This window comes from Myotis myotis, unplaced genomic scaffold (genome assembly GCF_014108235.1).
Source record: "Myotis myotis isolate mMyoMyo1 unplaced genomic scaffold, mMyoMyo1.p scaffold_m19_p_3, whole genome shotgun sequence".
Lineage (NCBI taxonomy): Eukaryota > Metazoa > Chordata > Mammalia > Chiroptera > Vespertilionidae > Myotis > Myotis myotis.
Window position 1 is genome coordinate 204,929,910 of NW_023416335.1, and position 15,169 is coordinate 204,945,078.

General features: G+C 44.8%; 2 protein-coding genes and 1 long non-coding RNA gene across 14 annotated transcripts in view; 2 read left to right on the plus strand and 1 right to left on the minus strand.

Annotated features, from left to right (window-relative positions):
• HMGXB4 (HMG-box containing 4) overlaps positions 1–10,430 on the plus strand; it is a 30,492-nt gene extending 20,062 nt beyond the window's left edge. For 8 of the 10 annotated variants that reach the window (XM_036296953.1, XM_036296955.1, XM_036296957.1 and 5 more), the window contains 6 exons: positions 2–83; positions 1,283–1,347; positions 2,346–2,451; positions 2,908–3,077; positions 7,513–7,635; positions 8,131–10,430. In XM_036296953.1, coding sequence (XP_036152846.1) covers positions 2–83; positions 1,283–1,347; positions 2,346–2,451; positions 2,908–3,077; positions 7,513–7,635; positions 8,131–8,175 — 591 coding nt within the window. In that variant the 3' untranslated portion in view covers positions 8,176–10,430. The remainder of the gene's footprint in view (position 1; positions 84–1,282; positions 1,348–2,345; positions 2,452–2,907; positions 3,078–7,512; positions 7,636–8,130) is intronic. The other 2 variants (XR_004965709.1, XM_036296947.1) reach the window with 2 other exon arrangements.
• A 2,815-nt stretch (positions 10,431–13,245) lies between these two features.
• The window catches only part of TOM1 (target of myb1 membrane trafficking protein), a 36,750-nt gene continuing 34,826 nt past the window's right edge, over positions 13,246–15,169 (plus strand). Inside the window, exon 1 of one of the 3 annotated variants that reach the window (XM_036296961.1) lies at positions 13,246–13,518. In XM_036296961.1, the coding sequence (XP_036152854.1) occupies positions 13,467–13,518 (52 nt within the window). In that variant the 5' untranslated portion in view covers positions 13,246–13,466. The remainder of the gene's footprint in view (positions 13,519–15,169) is intronic. The other 2 variants (XM_036296959.1, XM_036296962.1) reach the window with 2 other exon arrangements.
• Positions 14,172–14,951, minus strand: LOC118649633. The gene is made up of 2 exons (XR_004965711.1): positions 14,660–14,951; positions 14,172–14,449 (listed from the first exon to the last, which is right to left on the minus strand). It is a non-coding gene; the product is annotated as an uncharacterized LOC118649633 (long non-coding RNA).

The following is a 15,169-nucleotide window of genomic DNA, read 5'->3' on the forward strand; positions in this document are numbered from 1 at the left end:
GCCAAAAAAGAAGAACATGTCGGCCTACCAGGTGTTCTGTAAGGAGTACCGCGTGACCATCGTGGCTGACCATCCCGGCATAGGTAAGAACATTGCTCATCTTCGTTTCCACTTTCCACATGCGCCTCGGAAGCAGGGCAGTTAATTCAGTCAGGAGGCAGCTTCTCCCCTAGTGTTAAAGGAACCCAAATCTCATTTTTTCCCGCAAATCTGCAAGTCACTCTAGATTTTGTCTTAGTTCACCCCAACCATAAAAGTGATAAGCTTTTCATTTATATCTCTTAAGTTCATAAAATGGAAAGCAGTAAAATTAAATATTATGAAGCTCAGTACATAAATATGCACCTGCTATTTCCAAGATTCTACAGTTGGCCTTTTCCTTAAACTGCCCTTGGGTGTGCAGTTGTGAGATGACTTATACTGTCACATTTGTCTGTGTATTAGAAGTTAGTGAGGTGAGAGAAACACTGCACCACAGACCTTGGACAGGCACTTAACCTCCATAAATCTGATTTGCCTGAGATGTAAATAGTTTCCCAAATTTCTCATCACGGTGCTGGGAGGCACATAGCAGATAAGAACGCGCTGTGCAAAGCCTGACCTTGCCGGGCACGTGCAAGGGCAGCACACGCCTCTGGAGGATGCTTCTCAGCGGCCGCAGGGAAATTCTTCTTGGTACCGAGCTCTCAGAAATTCAGGAAAAATCTCACATCCTTCCTCAACCTCTACAGCACATATTTTCTTTAACCTAAGTTGATAAGCCCTGGATTGTGGGATCGAATTCAAAGACACCAGAAAGATGCTTAACGAACAAATCCCTAGAGAGGAGATGCGAGAGGATTTGAGTCCACCTCATGACCACCGCAGGGGTCCCTTCCCTATAAAAAAGAATCAAGAAAACTGGTGGGCCCTAGTTGGTTTGGCTCAGTGGATAGAGCATCGGCCTGTGGACTGAAGGGTCCCTGGTTCGATTCTGGTCAAGAGCACATGCCCAGGTTGCGGGCTCGATCCCCAGTTGGGGGGCGTGTGGGAGGCAGCGATCAATGATTCTCTCTCATCATTGATATTTATCTCTCTCCCTTCCTCTCTGAAATCAACAAAAATCTATTTTAAAAAAGAAAACTGGTGGGGTTTGGTGTGGGTTGGTTTGGTTTTCTGGAAGAATATTGTGCTATTTGGATCTGATTTTCAGAAACGTTTCCCAGTTTTTGCTCTCATCAATCTTCTGTTTTGTTGATAGTTAAACCTTTATTTTATTGAGCTTTTTACTATTTTTTGCCAGATTTTGGGGAACTTAGTAAAAAACTGGCTGAAGTGTGGAAGCAATTGCCTGAAAAGGATAAACTGGTAAGTACACTTTTTTACAAACATATTTTTTTAATTGCTTGATGCCTTCTAAAATGTATGATTCTCCCATAGACCACCCAGGCAAAGAACACTGAAATAGCGAAACAATGACAAGTCGATGGAAAAGGGCTTAGTAAAGGGCATTAACTCTGGTTGGTGCCAGTGTACTCTGGGTAAAATTTAGCTGCACGGAGCCTGTTTTTTCTAACCTCTTCTAATTTTTTTTTATTTTTTTTTTGCAACAGTCTTACATTTGAGCCAAAAGATGACCTAACTTGGACAGTGATAAAACTGTTAAAAGAAAAAATCCTTTTACTACAAACACCTACTAGTCAGCCCATGGTCTGAGAAGTGAGGAAAGGCATCCACTTAATAGTCACTGCAAATAACAAAACTATGGGACTATGTTTACTAGGGAGCCAGGTTCCAGGCCATCATCCTCATCACCCACTACCAGATAATGTCCCGTACTGTGAAGAAGCTAATGAGACTGTGATAACTAGTCATGACTGAGTCATAGTCACTTTCCAGTAGGCTGATACGAAGGCGGTCTAGGAATTAGAATTACCATCGTGCTTTAAGGTATAGCTCATCTGGGTAAAACAACCAAAATATTTCTGACCTAGGTAATTTTCTTTAGTTTCTATTTTTCAGGTCAATGTTAGCCTACTATTGGTATTGCCAACTAGCAAGTTAGAAGAAATATTTAAACCACATGGACATTATACCGAGCCAGATGTTTACTCCATGATTTTACATTGTGATCTTAGAGATCTAAAATCAGTGCTGAGATCTGACCATTAGCGTTGAGGAATGTTTTTAGTGCTCTAAGTTCGGACAGCAATCCGTGTCTGTGCCTGACAGTGGCCCTCCGCTTGAGAGTTAGCATCAACCCTCTGCACTGTCCCCTCTCGTTTCTTTATTTTACTCTTCCATGACTGCTTTCCCTTTTACTTTTACTTTTTGATTGATTTTATTTCCCCCGGATCTGATTGCAGATTTGGAAGCAAAAAGCTCAATATCTGCAACACAAACAAAACAAAGCAGAAGCTACAACTGTGAAAAGAAAAGCATCCAGCTCAGAAGGCTCCATGAAAGTAAAAGGTAGTGGCCACATCCCTCTCCTGCTTTGCTTTTGCCCGGAGCACTGTAAATTCTGCTGCCTCTCTGAGGAACTGGGAGAGCAGCCTACATTAGAAGCAGAGCTTGATACCCAGGTTTTATTACTGAGCATTACAGGTTGAAAAGGCATTTAGAAAACATAAATCAGAAGTCAGCAAACTTTTTTGGTAAAGGGCCAGAGAGAAAATATTTCAGGCCTTGCAGGCCCAAGTGCTTTTTCTGTGACATATTCTTTGTTTTATCTACAACCGTTTAAAAACATAAAATTATTCTTACCTCGAGACCATACAAAAACAGGTCATGGGCCAGATTAGGCCCACAGTCCATAGTTGTGCTAATACCTGGCATAGCTCCCAAACAGGGAAAATCAGGAAGGGCATTTTTGTGGTGTTCAAGGCCATAGGAAGCTTGGTCTCTCTATTTCGTCTCTGTTCTCAGCTTCCTCTGCAGGAGTGCTGTCACCCCAAAAGAAGTCCCCGCCCACCACCATGCTATTACCAGCCTCCCCAGCCAAAGCCCCTGAGACAGAGCCCATTGATGTTGCTGCTCATCTACAGCTGCTGGGAGAGTCCCTCAGCCTCATCGGACACCGCCTGCAGGAAACAGAGGTGAGCATAGCCGTCCACAGCGTGACTCCAGTGTCGGATAGAATTTGAGTTCATCCATTCGTTCCACATAGATGCATTGAGCAGCTGCTGTATGCTAGATTATGCCAGGTGTTTAGGATGCAGTGATAAAGAAGACATGTAGTCATAGAAACATCTGGAGATTTGGAATCAAAGTTTACACTAACCCCATCCTATTGAAGCAGCGGCACAAAAAGAAATTCGAATAACCTGTACTTTTCCCCCAGCTTTATTAAGATACAATTGACATATAACTCTATAACTTACTATTTTTTAAATGCAGTGGGAAAACTGAGTACAAATCCCATGGAAGTTTTGATTACTTGTAGTTCTAAGACAGTTTGAGTTTTTCTGTACATTTCCAGCAAGGTCTTCAACAGATGGATTAGGTTGTATGGAGGATTAAGAGTTCCTCTACTTTTTTTCCTCTCTCTTTCTGCCCCCCTCCCCCCCCCCCCCCCCCCGGTTGAATTTATTGGGAGACACCGGTTCATAAAACCATACGGGTTTTAAAATAAAATAAAAAATGAATAAATTAAATCTTTTTTAAAAAGAGTTCCTCTATGAGAATAGGTAGCAAATAGGGAAATTGAGGTTCTTAAGCTCTTCATTACTCTGCGCTGTGATTGAATTACACAGTGCAGTGTGCCCTTGGGAGATCTTGGTCCTTTTCAGTTTCAAAATCACTTAACCTGCAAAGCTGTCATATTCCATTTCTATTACCATATTCCATTTCTAATTGTATTGCCCCCTTGGCTAACTCAGCATAGTATTTCAGTTTTCCACTGGGTTCTACTAGTGGAGCAAAGAAATCAGTCTCAGCCACTAAAGCTATTTTATTTTATTTTTTTTAATATATTTTATTGATTTTTTACAGAGAGGAAGGGAGAGGGATAGAAAGTCAGAAACATCGATGAGAGAGACACATCGACCAGCTGCCTCCTGCACACCCCACACTGGGGATATGCCTGCAACCAAGGTACATGCCCTTGACCGGAATCGAACCTGGGACCTTTCAGTCCGCAGGCCGACGCTCTATCCACTGAGCCAAACCGGTTACGGCATAAAGCTATTTTAAGCTGAAAAATCAGTGTAGGAATATAGAACCATTAATTTGCTTCTATGTGCAAGTTGAATCATTATTCAACAAATAAAATGCCAATGGCCAGAAGATCTAAGTTCTTTGACTAGTTTAAAAAACGTAGCAGTTAGAAGTTAGACATAGTCTACTCTAGATGTCTAGATATGGCAAAACAACTAGAGTCCTTTCATGTAGGCTGATGTCTGAATGGCTGTAGATACTCATTTAGACGTTGTATATTTTCTAAAAAGTTAGAATTTAAAATGATAGCCATATTCCAGATTTTTCTTCATATTTCCATTTAGTTTAACAAGTATTTGTTGAGGATAATGCATTACTTATAGAAAACCTGAATAGCTTCCTTATTATTTCCTACCATCAGGAAACTTCCAATTTAATTGGAAAAAGAGAATATAAATTAGCAAATTATAAGAAGCCAGCTTCTGTGAGCAGTTGCTGAGTTACACATACATCATAACCAAAAAAGGGAAAGAATTTTGCAGAATCTCTAGTCTGGTTTTTTTATATAACAGTCTAATTGAGATGTAACTCACCTACCATAAATTCACATTTTAAAAAGTTAGTGGGCATTAGTATAGCCACAGAATTGTGGCCCATTTCTACTACCTATTTCCAGAACATCTCCCTTATCCTTTAAAGAAGCCCCATTGCCTGTAGCAGTCTTTCCCATGTACCTTCTACTCCATTTTTTCTGAGACTTTAACATCTGCATATATCCTCACAATTAGGATGCAGTTTTCATGTACCTCTTATACTGTTATTTACTTTATGTTTTTATTTAAAGAAATCTGTGCATGCTTTCACAATATCCTCAATCTCATGAATGTGATATTCTTTTTTTTCTAATCGTCAAAATGGATTCTATCACTGTAATTAATGTTCACCTATATGCCACCTGAAATTACATCCTACACTTTAAGGAACATTGATTTTATAGGATTTGCTCATTTAAAGATTGAATGCCTGAGGCCTAATTGAATGCAGTGACTAGTACCAGTTTACACAACGATTTGTGACCGAGCCCAGCTTGCGTCACTTCTAACCTGTCCTCATTCCGTTGTTCTGTGCCTGCTGAGGCAGACTAGTGATGGAGAACAGAGAGAGGTGGGGAGTGAGAGGCTCTGGGAGGGGGACCTGAAAGGCTAGATAGCTGAGTTTGTCTCATGGAGATGTTGGAGAGAGATTCCAAACAGGAAAACTGAGGACATCTGTTTCTAACCTCAGGGTCTCCCACAGAAACAGGTTAAATGAGGCCTGGTAAGACCCCCCACCCCCACTTTAACCAGATCTTTTAGCTCTTTTGTATATTGGGGTCCACATACAGTTTGTGTGTGTGTGTTTTTTTAATATGTTTTTATTGATTTCAGAGAGGAAGGGAGAGGGAGAGATAGAAACATCAATTAGGAGAGAGAATCATTGATTGGCTGCCTCATGCACGCCCCCTACTGGGGATGGAGCCCGCAGCTTGGGCATGTGCCCTGACCAGGAGCGGAACTGTAACCTCCTGGTTCATAGGTCTGCCCTCAACCACTGAGCCACTGCAGCTGGGCCAGTAAGTGTTTTTAAGAGCTTACTGTATGGGCAACACCAGTAGTTATTGGGAGGCTATAAAAAGGAATAGGACATGGTTCTGCCCTCAAGTTGCTTATAATCCATCAGGAGAGTCAGTATTCTATTACAGTTGTATAAAATATTATCTATAATTAACTGTGAGGCAAAAGTAGTGGAATAATATTACTAATTTGCTAATTTTCTTTGAATGGTTACTCAACCAGCTTTGGTTCAGAGTGCTTTATAGGGATTCCTTCATTTAATTCACACTGCGGCTTCCTGAGGCAGAATTTTTGTTCCTCCGATTTTACAGAAGGAAATAAACAAAACAGAGACTTAGAGGTTAATTAACTAGGTGGTGAAGCAGAGCTTGAATTTGGTCCATGCTCTTCACCCCATCCCGCACTGCCTCCCATGGAAGTGAGCGATAGGAAACACTAGGCCAGAGGGTTAGGGGAGGGAAAGTTGGTGCTGGCAAGGCCTTGACACTAGGCAGTTGTATAAATGGTGGTGGTTTCAATAGGAGAAGGGTCCCTTTTTCTCATTGTAGTGCAGTGAAATTGAGAAATGTCCAAAATTAAGAGGCCTAGCAGGCAGCTAGAAATGCAGTTTTGGAGTCTCAGTTGTTGGTAATAGTAATAATTACTGATACTTTTGAGCACATATCATGAACCAGGCACCAAGCCAAGTACTTCTGTCTGTTGTCTCACTAATCCCCTCTGTGCTGCAGAGCTGTTCGTGGTCTACTTTATGGGTACAGCCTAGGAAGCAGCTTGCCCAGTACAGAAACAGTGAGTGGACTAGCCCAGCAGGCCTGGCCGAAATCAGTCTGGGCAGGACCCTGCTCTGCAGCCTCCAAGGAGATATAGCCTCACAGCACTCCTAGTTGAAGCGGATTATACAAGAGCTGGGCAGGGGTATTTGCAGCAAGCAGCCTTATTTCTTATCTCTGAATCACAGAGATACAGACAACATGAATTATTTAAGATGTTAAAAGGGACTACATTTTCTTCATTTTGAGAGTAAACAAATCAACCCAGAAAAGTGATACCAGCTATCAAAGGCCACATACATGGAGAAGTATGTGCATGTTTATATTGCATGCTAATGTGTAGGGCTGTAGAAGTCTCACAGTTGTTGCATTTGAGCTGTATCTGTGGCCTCATAAGAAAAATGTTTTTGCATGCCTGACCTCCGCAATCTTCCCAGCCGCTCTCCAGAGTAGGCAGGGCATTTATTACTATTCCTAAATATAGGCTTTTCCCCCTACTATTCAAGACTAACCCAAAGTTGGATAGAGGGTAAGATGAGTAAGGAATATAGCAAAGAAACCTGTGATTGTATTGTAAAAGTTTTCTTTTTAAACAACTTAGAGTTATCAAAGCAGATACCTTCCAATTTTGCTTCGTTTCCTAGTACTGCCTAAGACTTAAAGAAAGTGAGGAAATGGCCCTAGCTGGTTTGGCTCAGTGGATAGAGCATCGGCCTGTGGACTGAAGGGTCCTGAGTTCAGTTCCAGTCAAGGGCATATGCCTGGGTTGCTGGCTCAATCCCCAGTGGGGGGTGTTCAGGAGGCGGCCAATCAATGATTCTCTGTCATCACTGATGTATCTATCTCTCTTTCCCTCTCCCTTTCTCTCTGAAATCAATAAAAATATATTTAAAAAAAAAAAAAGAAAGTGAGGAAATGAACCACACGAGGAGGGAGCATCAGGAGTGGGGTTCCCGTTACAACCGATGCCCCTCTTGTGCTCTCCCTTCCAGGGCATGGTGGCTGTGTCTGGCAGTTTGTCAGTGCTTCTGGATTCCATTATCTGTGCGCTCGGCCCCTTGGCGTGTCTGACCACACAACTACCTGAACTGAATGGCTGTCCCAAACAGGTCTTGGTGAGTTTTCCTTGGAGTTTTGGAGCCAGAACCCTTGGGAGCCAGAGAGGCCCTGTCTTAAAGAGCTCTGTCAGGCACAAGTTCCTATGGTTGCCTGGCATCTAGCATATAGGCTCCCTCCACCTATGGGCCCAGGAACGTGATACTGAGTAACTCGCTGAGTGCATGCCATGCTTTCAGTGAAACCAAACATGCCATCCCCTAAAATAGTCCTGTGGAGGGAAGCATTCTAGCCCTTGAGGTACTGCAACACCTGTGTCTCCTGTGTGTTCCACACTGAGACGTACAGGAGTCTTCTGCCTCCTTTGTCCTTGTCAATGGGAGAAGCCAGCAGAAAACCCTCTAGCATAACAGACACAGGATGCCATCTTCACTCTCCCCGTTTTCTCACACTCTGGTTTTTCTTTCTCACCTCTGTCCCCTGAACAAAGAAATAGGTGTCAGGGAACCAAGGCTTAGTACTCTGCCGTTGAACCTTTCCCCCTTGTTTTGCAGGCAAACACACTAGACAACATCGCTTACATCATGCCTGGACTGTGACAGCAGAGAATCCTGGGACGGAAATCTTGTCCTACCCCATTGCTGGTTTGTGTATATATGACCGTTCCAGATCCCTTCACTAGCCACTGGGTGTAGGTTTTAAATTTTTATATACATACACATAAATATATATATATAATGTACAATATATACATAGGATTGTAACTACTTCGCTTTTAATAATTTTATGAAATGGCAAAGGTTTAGCCAAGAGGAAACCTTGGCATGAAAATGGGCTTGGGATTCTTTTTTCTCCTGTGGTGGATAAATCTGCCTTAAAAATCAATGTTACTTGAGGGCTGGGGGCTTGTTCTGGGTGCCAAGTGCATCTCTTTATGGACAGCTAAAATGTGATTTTTTTCCCCAAGCTCAGTTGTACCTCCAGACTCATCACTGACCATTTGCCTTACCTGTCTTACAGTCTGAAATGTAAGAGGAAAGATTATGGGAAGATGCCAGTTGACTGAGAGTGCTAAAGCCTTTCAACTTGAAGTGTCTTAGGTGGGAGCTGATAAAATCGTTCCTGTCTGAGAGTTATTGCGATGGCTTAGGTCGGCGGTTCTCAACCTGTGGGTCGTGAATCCCTTTGGCGGTCCAATGACCCTTTCACAGGGGTCGCCTAAGACCATCCTGCATATCAGATATTTACGTTACGATTCATAACAGCAAAATTACAGTTATGAAGTAGCAACGAAAATAATTTTATGGTTGGGTCACAACATGAGGACCTGTATTTAAAGGGCCGGAAGGTTGAGAACCACTGGCTTAGGTGAACCTAGTAGGGGGTTCAGCCCAGTTCCTGCGATACAGGTGTCCATGTCTCAGTGTATTGTAATCATTGGCAGCCTCGGTAGGGGCCAAGGAGTTTTGTGAGCCCTGGCAGCATAAAATGCCTTGAAGAGGGTAACGCTGTCGTGCCACCAGTTGAACTGCATACGTTGTGAGCTGACGCAGAGTCTTTGGCCTGCAGAACGAAGAGCTGGTATCTTCCATCTGGCAGCATTCGCTTAGCCACCAAGTCCGCACAGGTTCTGCTTAATTGCGTGGTGGCTGTGGAAGACGAACTTGGCCCAGTGGGATTCTTGGGTTCATCATATTGGCTCCCCTGGTGGGCAGATACAGTGTTCTGCATTCCACACATAAGTGAATTGCAAAAAAAGTAGTTGATTCTCATGTAGGTTTATTTATGTGCGCGTGTGAATGTTTTAATTATGTGTATTTAACTCTTTAAAATCTTAGATTTTAATTTATCCTGTAAATTTCTGTATATATAATTTAATAACAAAAGCCTCCACCAGCAACAGCATGTGGAAGATACAGATTGTTCTTTCTTCCTCCCTTCCCTCCTCTTAAAACTCCAAATCATCTGCATTTGAAGGTATTGTGCCTCAGAAAGGAATCATTATGTCAGGATTCTAGTTCTTTATAATTCAATAATGTGAAGAAAGTAAATAAAAAGGAATGTTTTCATTCCCAGCTGCCCTTATTTCCAAAGAACCAGACTTTTGCTTCCTAGATCCAAAGAAGACAGCTGAGCGCTTCAGGGTTCTTTTTAAATGTGTGAGCTTCCTGCCAGACACCAGCTCTGAGGGAACTTTCTTCCCCGGGCTCCACGGAGCTCCACAGCATCAAAGTAGAGGTTTGAGGACAGTGCAGCCAGCCCGCACCCTGTTGAATGCCTTCCCTTCTCCCCACCAGAGTGGTCGCGGGGCTGTTTCTTAATGGTATTCTGGCTGCTGAATGCCTTTCTCATCTCAGAGCAGTTTTGAGATTTAATTGGGGAAACAGAAGGAAAGGGGGATGTTTGGGAACCAAAATCAGGAACAGAAATCTTGTTTTGATTTTGTGTGTTAGAACCTGTACCATGCCTCATCTGTACCCACGGAGGTTTCCTGTTTGACACAGGTATCAAGGAGGGGCCTTGAAGACAGGGCTTAGTACCGAAAGAAGTCAGTCCTACCATGGTCATTTGTATACATTCATGAAATCCTGATGAGGACCTGCTTTTTGTTTGTTTTCCTTTAAAATCCAATCCTATTGTATTTGTATTTAAAATTTGTACACATTTGTATAATAACCTGTACCTTGTGGTATTTGGTACTATTAGAGAAAAAAACTTTGGATTCAGACCTTCTTGCAATTTTTATATCATTGTTTTATTTTTGTTTTTAAAATAAATCCTAGTGGTTTGATCCAAATTCCATTACAGTTGTATAAAGAAATAAAATTTTGTACTTATATTATTAAAAATCACATTTTTAATATTTATAGTCCAGTCTCAGCTATCTTTTCCCTGCTGCCAACCAAAGTTGCTCTGGAAGTATAAAACCTGTTTTTCACACTATATCCTACCATAATATTCTTTTTTTTTTTTTAATCCATCTAGAATAGAGGTCAAGTTTCTGATCTTAGCCATTTTCCTATCGTCTTGCTCTGTTTCTGTTAACTTTTACATTGTGGAGTCTCTCATGTTCTCTCTTTTGCAAACTACAAACCCAATGACTCTGATAAATATAGCTCTGGTTCATTGACAAATAAAATTGCATGTACATTAGTGTGTACACCTAACTCAAGGAAATACCAGTCTTGCGTAAGATTCACATCTGAATCATGTGTTCCAATATATTTCATGCTGTTTCAGTACTGTCTTGACTTAGTGATACTGGATCAGTCACTTAATCTTTATAGGCATCCGAAGTCCCATCTGTGAAACAATGTTCATGTCACTTCCCTATCTCTAAGCCAGAAGCCAGCCAGGCTGACATGAATGTTTAGAAATATTCTGAACATTTAATGTATAGAGACTTGACCTTCAGGGTGTAAAAATTTCAATGCAAAGACAAGGTGTTAATAGCCATAGATAGTGAAATACTATGGTTAAAAGGCTAACTTCTTATGGAGTAATTTGCATATTTTATCTCATTTAATCCTCCCACAAGCCTTATGAGTATTATTCCTCTTTACAAGTGAGGAGACAGATGCAGAAAGGTGCTTTTCCTAAGGTTATATGGCTATTAAATGGCAGAGCCAGAATAAGCACACTGGTATAGCTAACCCCAAAGCCTAAGCTCTCTTCTACCCGAAGCCACTTTCAAAGGTAAATTGTGTATGTAATTCATCAGAATCTTTCTTCAGTATTATCTATAGTATTTAGCAAATGTGACTGTAGGAAAACCTCTGAGACCTTTCATTGTTCATATGTCCTTTTGTCCTAGCTGCATTTTGTGATAACAGGCCTCACTTTTCTCATCATACTATTGTCTTTAAACTTTGGAGGCAAAGTATCGTGATTTTTGTCTACCAGTATATAAAGGATGGAATAGATTACATTACATTTATGCCATATGTCAGTCTTAAGGGACCTAAATATTTACCTTCAAGGAAGGCATTTGATATTAATAGTGCTAAAGCACTTAAAATGAAAAATTAAAAACTTACTGAGTTTGATTTTTCTTAGCAGACACACTTAAAACATAGTATTCGCCACATATTCTTAGCTATTGTGTTGACAAAATCCACAAACTTCCATTTCTAATTGAAAAGCTATGTAGTATTCTGTTTACATGGAGTTATATTCCACTCCCTGTTTAGGGGGCACTTGATTGTTTCTGCTTTTTTGCTATGAAGGATAAACCTTATGGCTGTTTTGTTCTTGGCAGTAAAGCCAAGATCTTCTCATAATCACTTTAAACCAGAGTGATGTAGGAAGGCAAGAACTTCCGGTAAATCACCCCACACAAACTAATGGAAGAATCCAAAGGAAGTTCATGCTAAATATACTCCATACAACCAAGCAATAATCTTAAATGAAGAAAAATATGGATGGTACCCGACATGAAGTTCATCTTCTCCTTATAGTCCAAAAACCATTACTGAAAGGTAGATTGACTTAAATGTTCCTGTTATTGTGCTGGACAACAGTGGTGAGTAAAGTAGACATAGTATTCCAGCCCTCATGAAGCATCTAGAGGGGGAAAGGCATTTATGAAGTCTCACGTGCATTATTAAAACACTTCAAAGCACAGCAGTCAGGACTTCCATTAAGTGTTTATATTGTAAAGAAATAGGCCGTTAAACAGGCTGACATCTGTTAAACAGGTTAACATGCGGAAGTGATTGTAAGTTCACAGATTTTCCATCATCCTAAATTTGTGCAGAGTCAGTTTACTAGCCTTTCAAGTTTAAGAATCACACACAGACAATTTGGTCAATAAATACTAACGCCGCATACCACCAAAGCAGTGGTTATTGGCTCTTTTGGAGTCTTTAGAAGAAAAAAACATAACCCATCGATCAGGCATCTAATGTAGGCGACATCTGAAACATGGCCCAGACAGGAAGGTTGAAGAACATAGAATTACAAAGCTGGGAAAGGTCTCTAAGCCTTAATTCTCAACTAGGGGTCAACAGCTGTGCTTCAGGGACCCCCAAACTCCCCGAAGTTATATTGGATCTCTGCCTTTTCAGAAAGGCTCGTGGCTTCAAATTCTCAAAAGAGCCTGTGACCTAAAAAAAAGCTGAGAGTCCTTGAACTAATTCCAGCATCCAGAGAAAATGGGAAGCTGTTCGAATCACTCTGTAAATTAATGGCAGAGATGGGTCCCAGGCACTGTTTCCGACTTCTGCGTGCTTTCTGCTACCTGGAGCGCTAGCCCGTCCCAAGCTGAATTTATTGGGTTGGCTCCCTGTCCAGGGAGCGCAAACTCCTGGCTCTTGTCTCCTATTTGAGATACGCGGCTACAAGCAGGCCTCAGCTTGCACCTGGGAGACCTCGACCTCAGATGGGAAGAGTCCTATTAGGACAGGAAGACAACAGGCCAGAGAGGGTATCTACCCCCTCGGTGGGTGTGCAGTCACCGTGACGTCCCAACGATTAACACATTTAAAAGTGAGCGCTGCGTCCGAGCTTGCTCTGTAACCTTACCCAAGTCACGGCTCTGCGCCGAGACCCGGTTTTCCAGGTGCGTTACGAGACCGTCAGGCCACGCCCCTAAACCTTAAATAAGCCTTGGGGGCGTGGCTTAGGGAGCCCCACGCCCCCAGGCCCCCTATCGCCCAACGTCGTGCGTGACGTCCGTCGACGGCCAGTGAGCCTCAGTGAGGTCACTGCCCTCCCCCTCGGAGTGCCGACCCTCCTCAGGGGTGGGGCCTGTGTCCAATTCCAGACTCGCTCCGCTCCGCCCCCACGGGCGCCTCCTCGCGGGCCAGCCGGCGCGTCACGTGACGGGTCGGCGGCGCTGGCGGTTGCTGTCAGCTGATATCACGGGTTGGTGGCAGCGGCAGCCGTGGCGATGGACTTTCTCCTGGGGAACCCGTTCAGCTCTCCGGTGGGACAGCGCATCGGTGAGTCCCCGGAGCCTCGCCCAGCCCTGCAGCGAGGCTCCGCGCCCAGCCTGAGCCCCCTCGGGCACCCGAGGTCCCCAGCCGCACACCGGAGGGAGGCCGGGAGGGGAACGAGGCTGGCGCGTCTCTCCCAGACCTGGCCCCGCCCCGTCTCCCGCCCCTCTTGATTGACAAAAACCGTGGCCCATTAGGAAGCCTCGCGTCGTGATGGGTGCCTACAACAGCCAGTAGGTAAAGAGAGAGGGCGGGTCCTCTCGCGGCTCAGCCAATGGACGGCAGCTGGGGTCGCGAATCCAGGGAGAAAGTTTGAAGGGTTAAAGGGACGACGTGGTTTTGCAGTGGTTGGTTCCCTCGGTGTGTCGTCGTCTCTTCCCCAACCCAGGGCGCGCCGCCGGGTCTCTGGCCCTCTCGTTCCTGGCTCGCCGGGCCCTCCAGACACAGATACCTGAGAAGGGCTAGAAGCCCATTCTCCTGGGATCGGAGATTGGGGCTTGGCGCCTGGGCGGCGACTTGTGGGGGCGGGGGGGAGGGTGCTAGGCAGCCCTGCCTCGGGCCCGGGCCAGACCCTGGGAGCCCGCTGGACGAGGCGGCCGGTTCTGGAGGCCGAGGTCTCGGGACGTGCCCTCCTGGGCAGCCCGCGCCCACCGGCATCAGCTGGACGCAGAGTGGCCGGCGCTCTGGGCTGGAAGTGGCCGTAGGAACCACCTGATCGCGCCTCCCGCGTCCCTCGGTGGGTGGCACAGCCCAACGGAGTCCAGGTCTCCTGACTCCCGATTCCCTGTGGACGGGAGACTTGCTGGTTCTGTGACGTTACCGCCCTTGCCTAGGTTTCCTCTCCTGTAATTAGGGGATCACAATGGCCCCTCTCTCCGTGGGGTGGTTGTGAAGATTGGCTCGTTAATTAGAACGGGTGCCCGGCTCCTTGCCAGTGCTATATAAAAGGAGGTCATGTTTATTACCATTGTTACTGAAATGCCAACAAGTGAGGCTCGGCGGGGCCGGGGGGGGGGGGGGGGGGGGCGGGGCGGGCAGGGCAGAGAGCGGTCCCTCGCAATGGCTGGACAGCAGGTCTCGTGGGTGCTCACTCCTGCGCACCCCATGGGAGGACGCACAGGCCGAGCCCCAGACAGCTGACACTCACCCGGGAACAGCCTGGCTGAGCCTCCTTGTTTCGTGAGGAAACCGCCGGCCGTTCAGTGACATCCTCTCTTCGCCTCTTGGCTGTTTTTCAGCCTGAAATCCAGACTGGGAACTTTGGATCTTGGATCTTGTAGGCAGAACTCTCTTTCCCTTCGTTCTGTCCTGGGAGCCAGGCCTCACTTAGGTCTGCGGACTGCTGAGCTCTGTTGTAATCGCCACCGTGGCTGTTAATGGCCCTTCCGAGGCGGTGTCATCAAACCTCCCCTAGAGGGTGTGGCGGCAGAGGATGTGCTCACCGGAAGCTCCTGGACCGGGGAGGGGGCCTGCCCGCTCAGAACCACCGCCCCCCCCCCACTGCTCCCCCCCCCCCACCAGCACACCCCCAGGGAGTCACTGTTTGGGAGCTGAAAAGAGAACGCAGCTCTCCTTTCATCTCTGTTTCGCCAACTACAAATGGGGCTGCTTTCAACACATGCCAAGTGTGAGACGCGCTACTTTAAAAAAGAGAGTC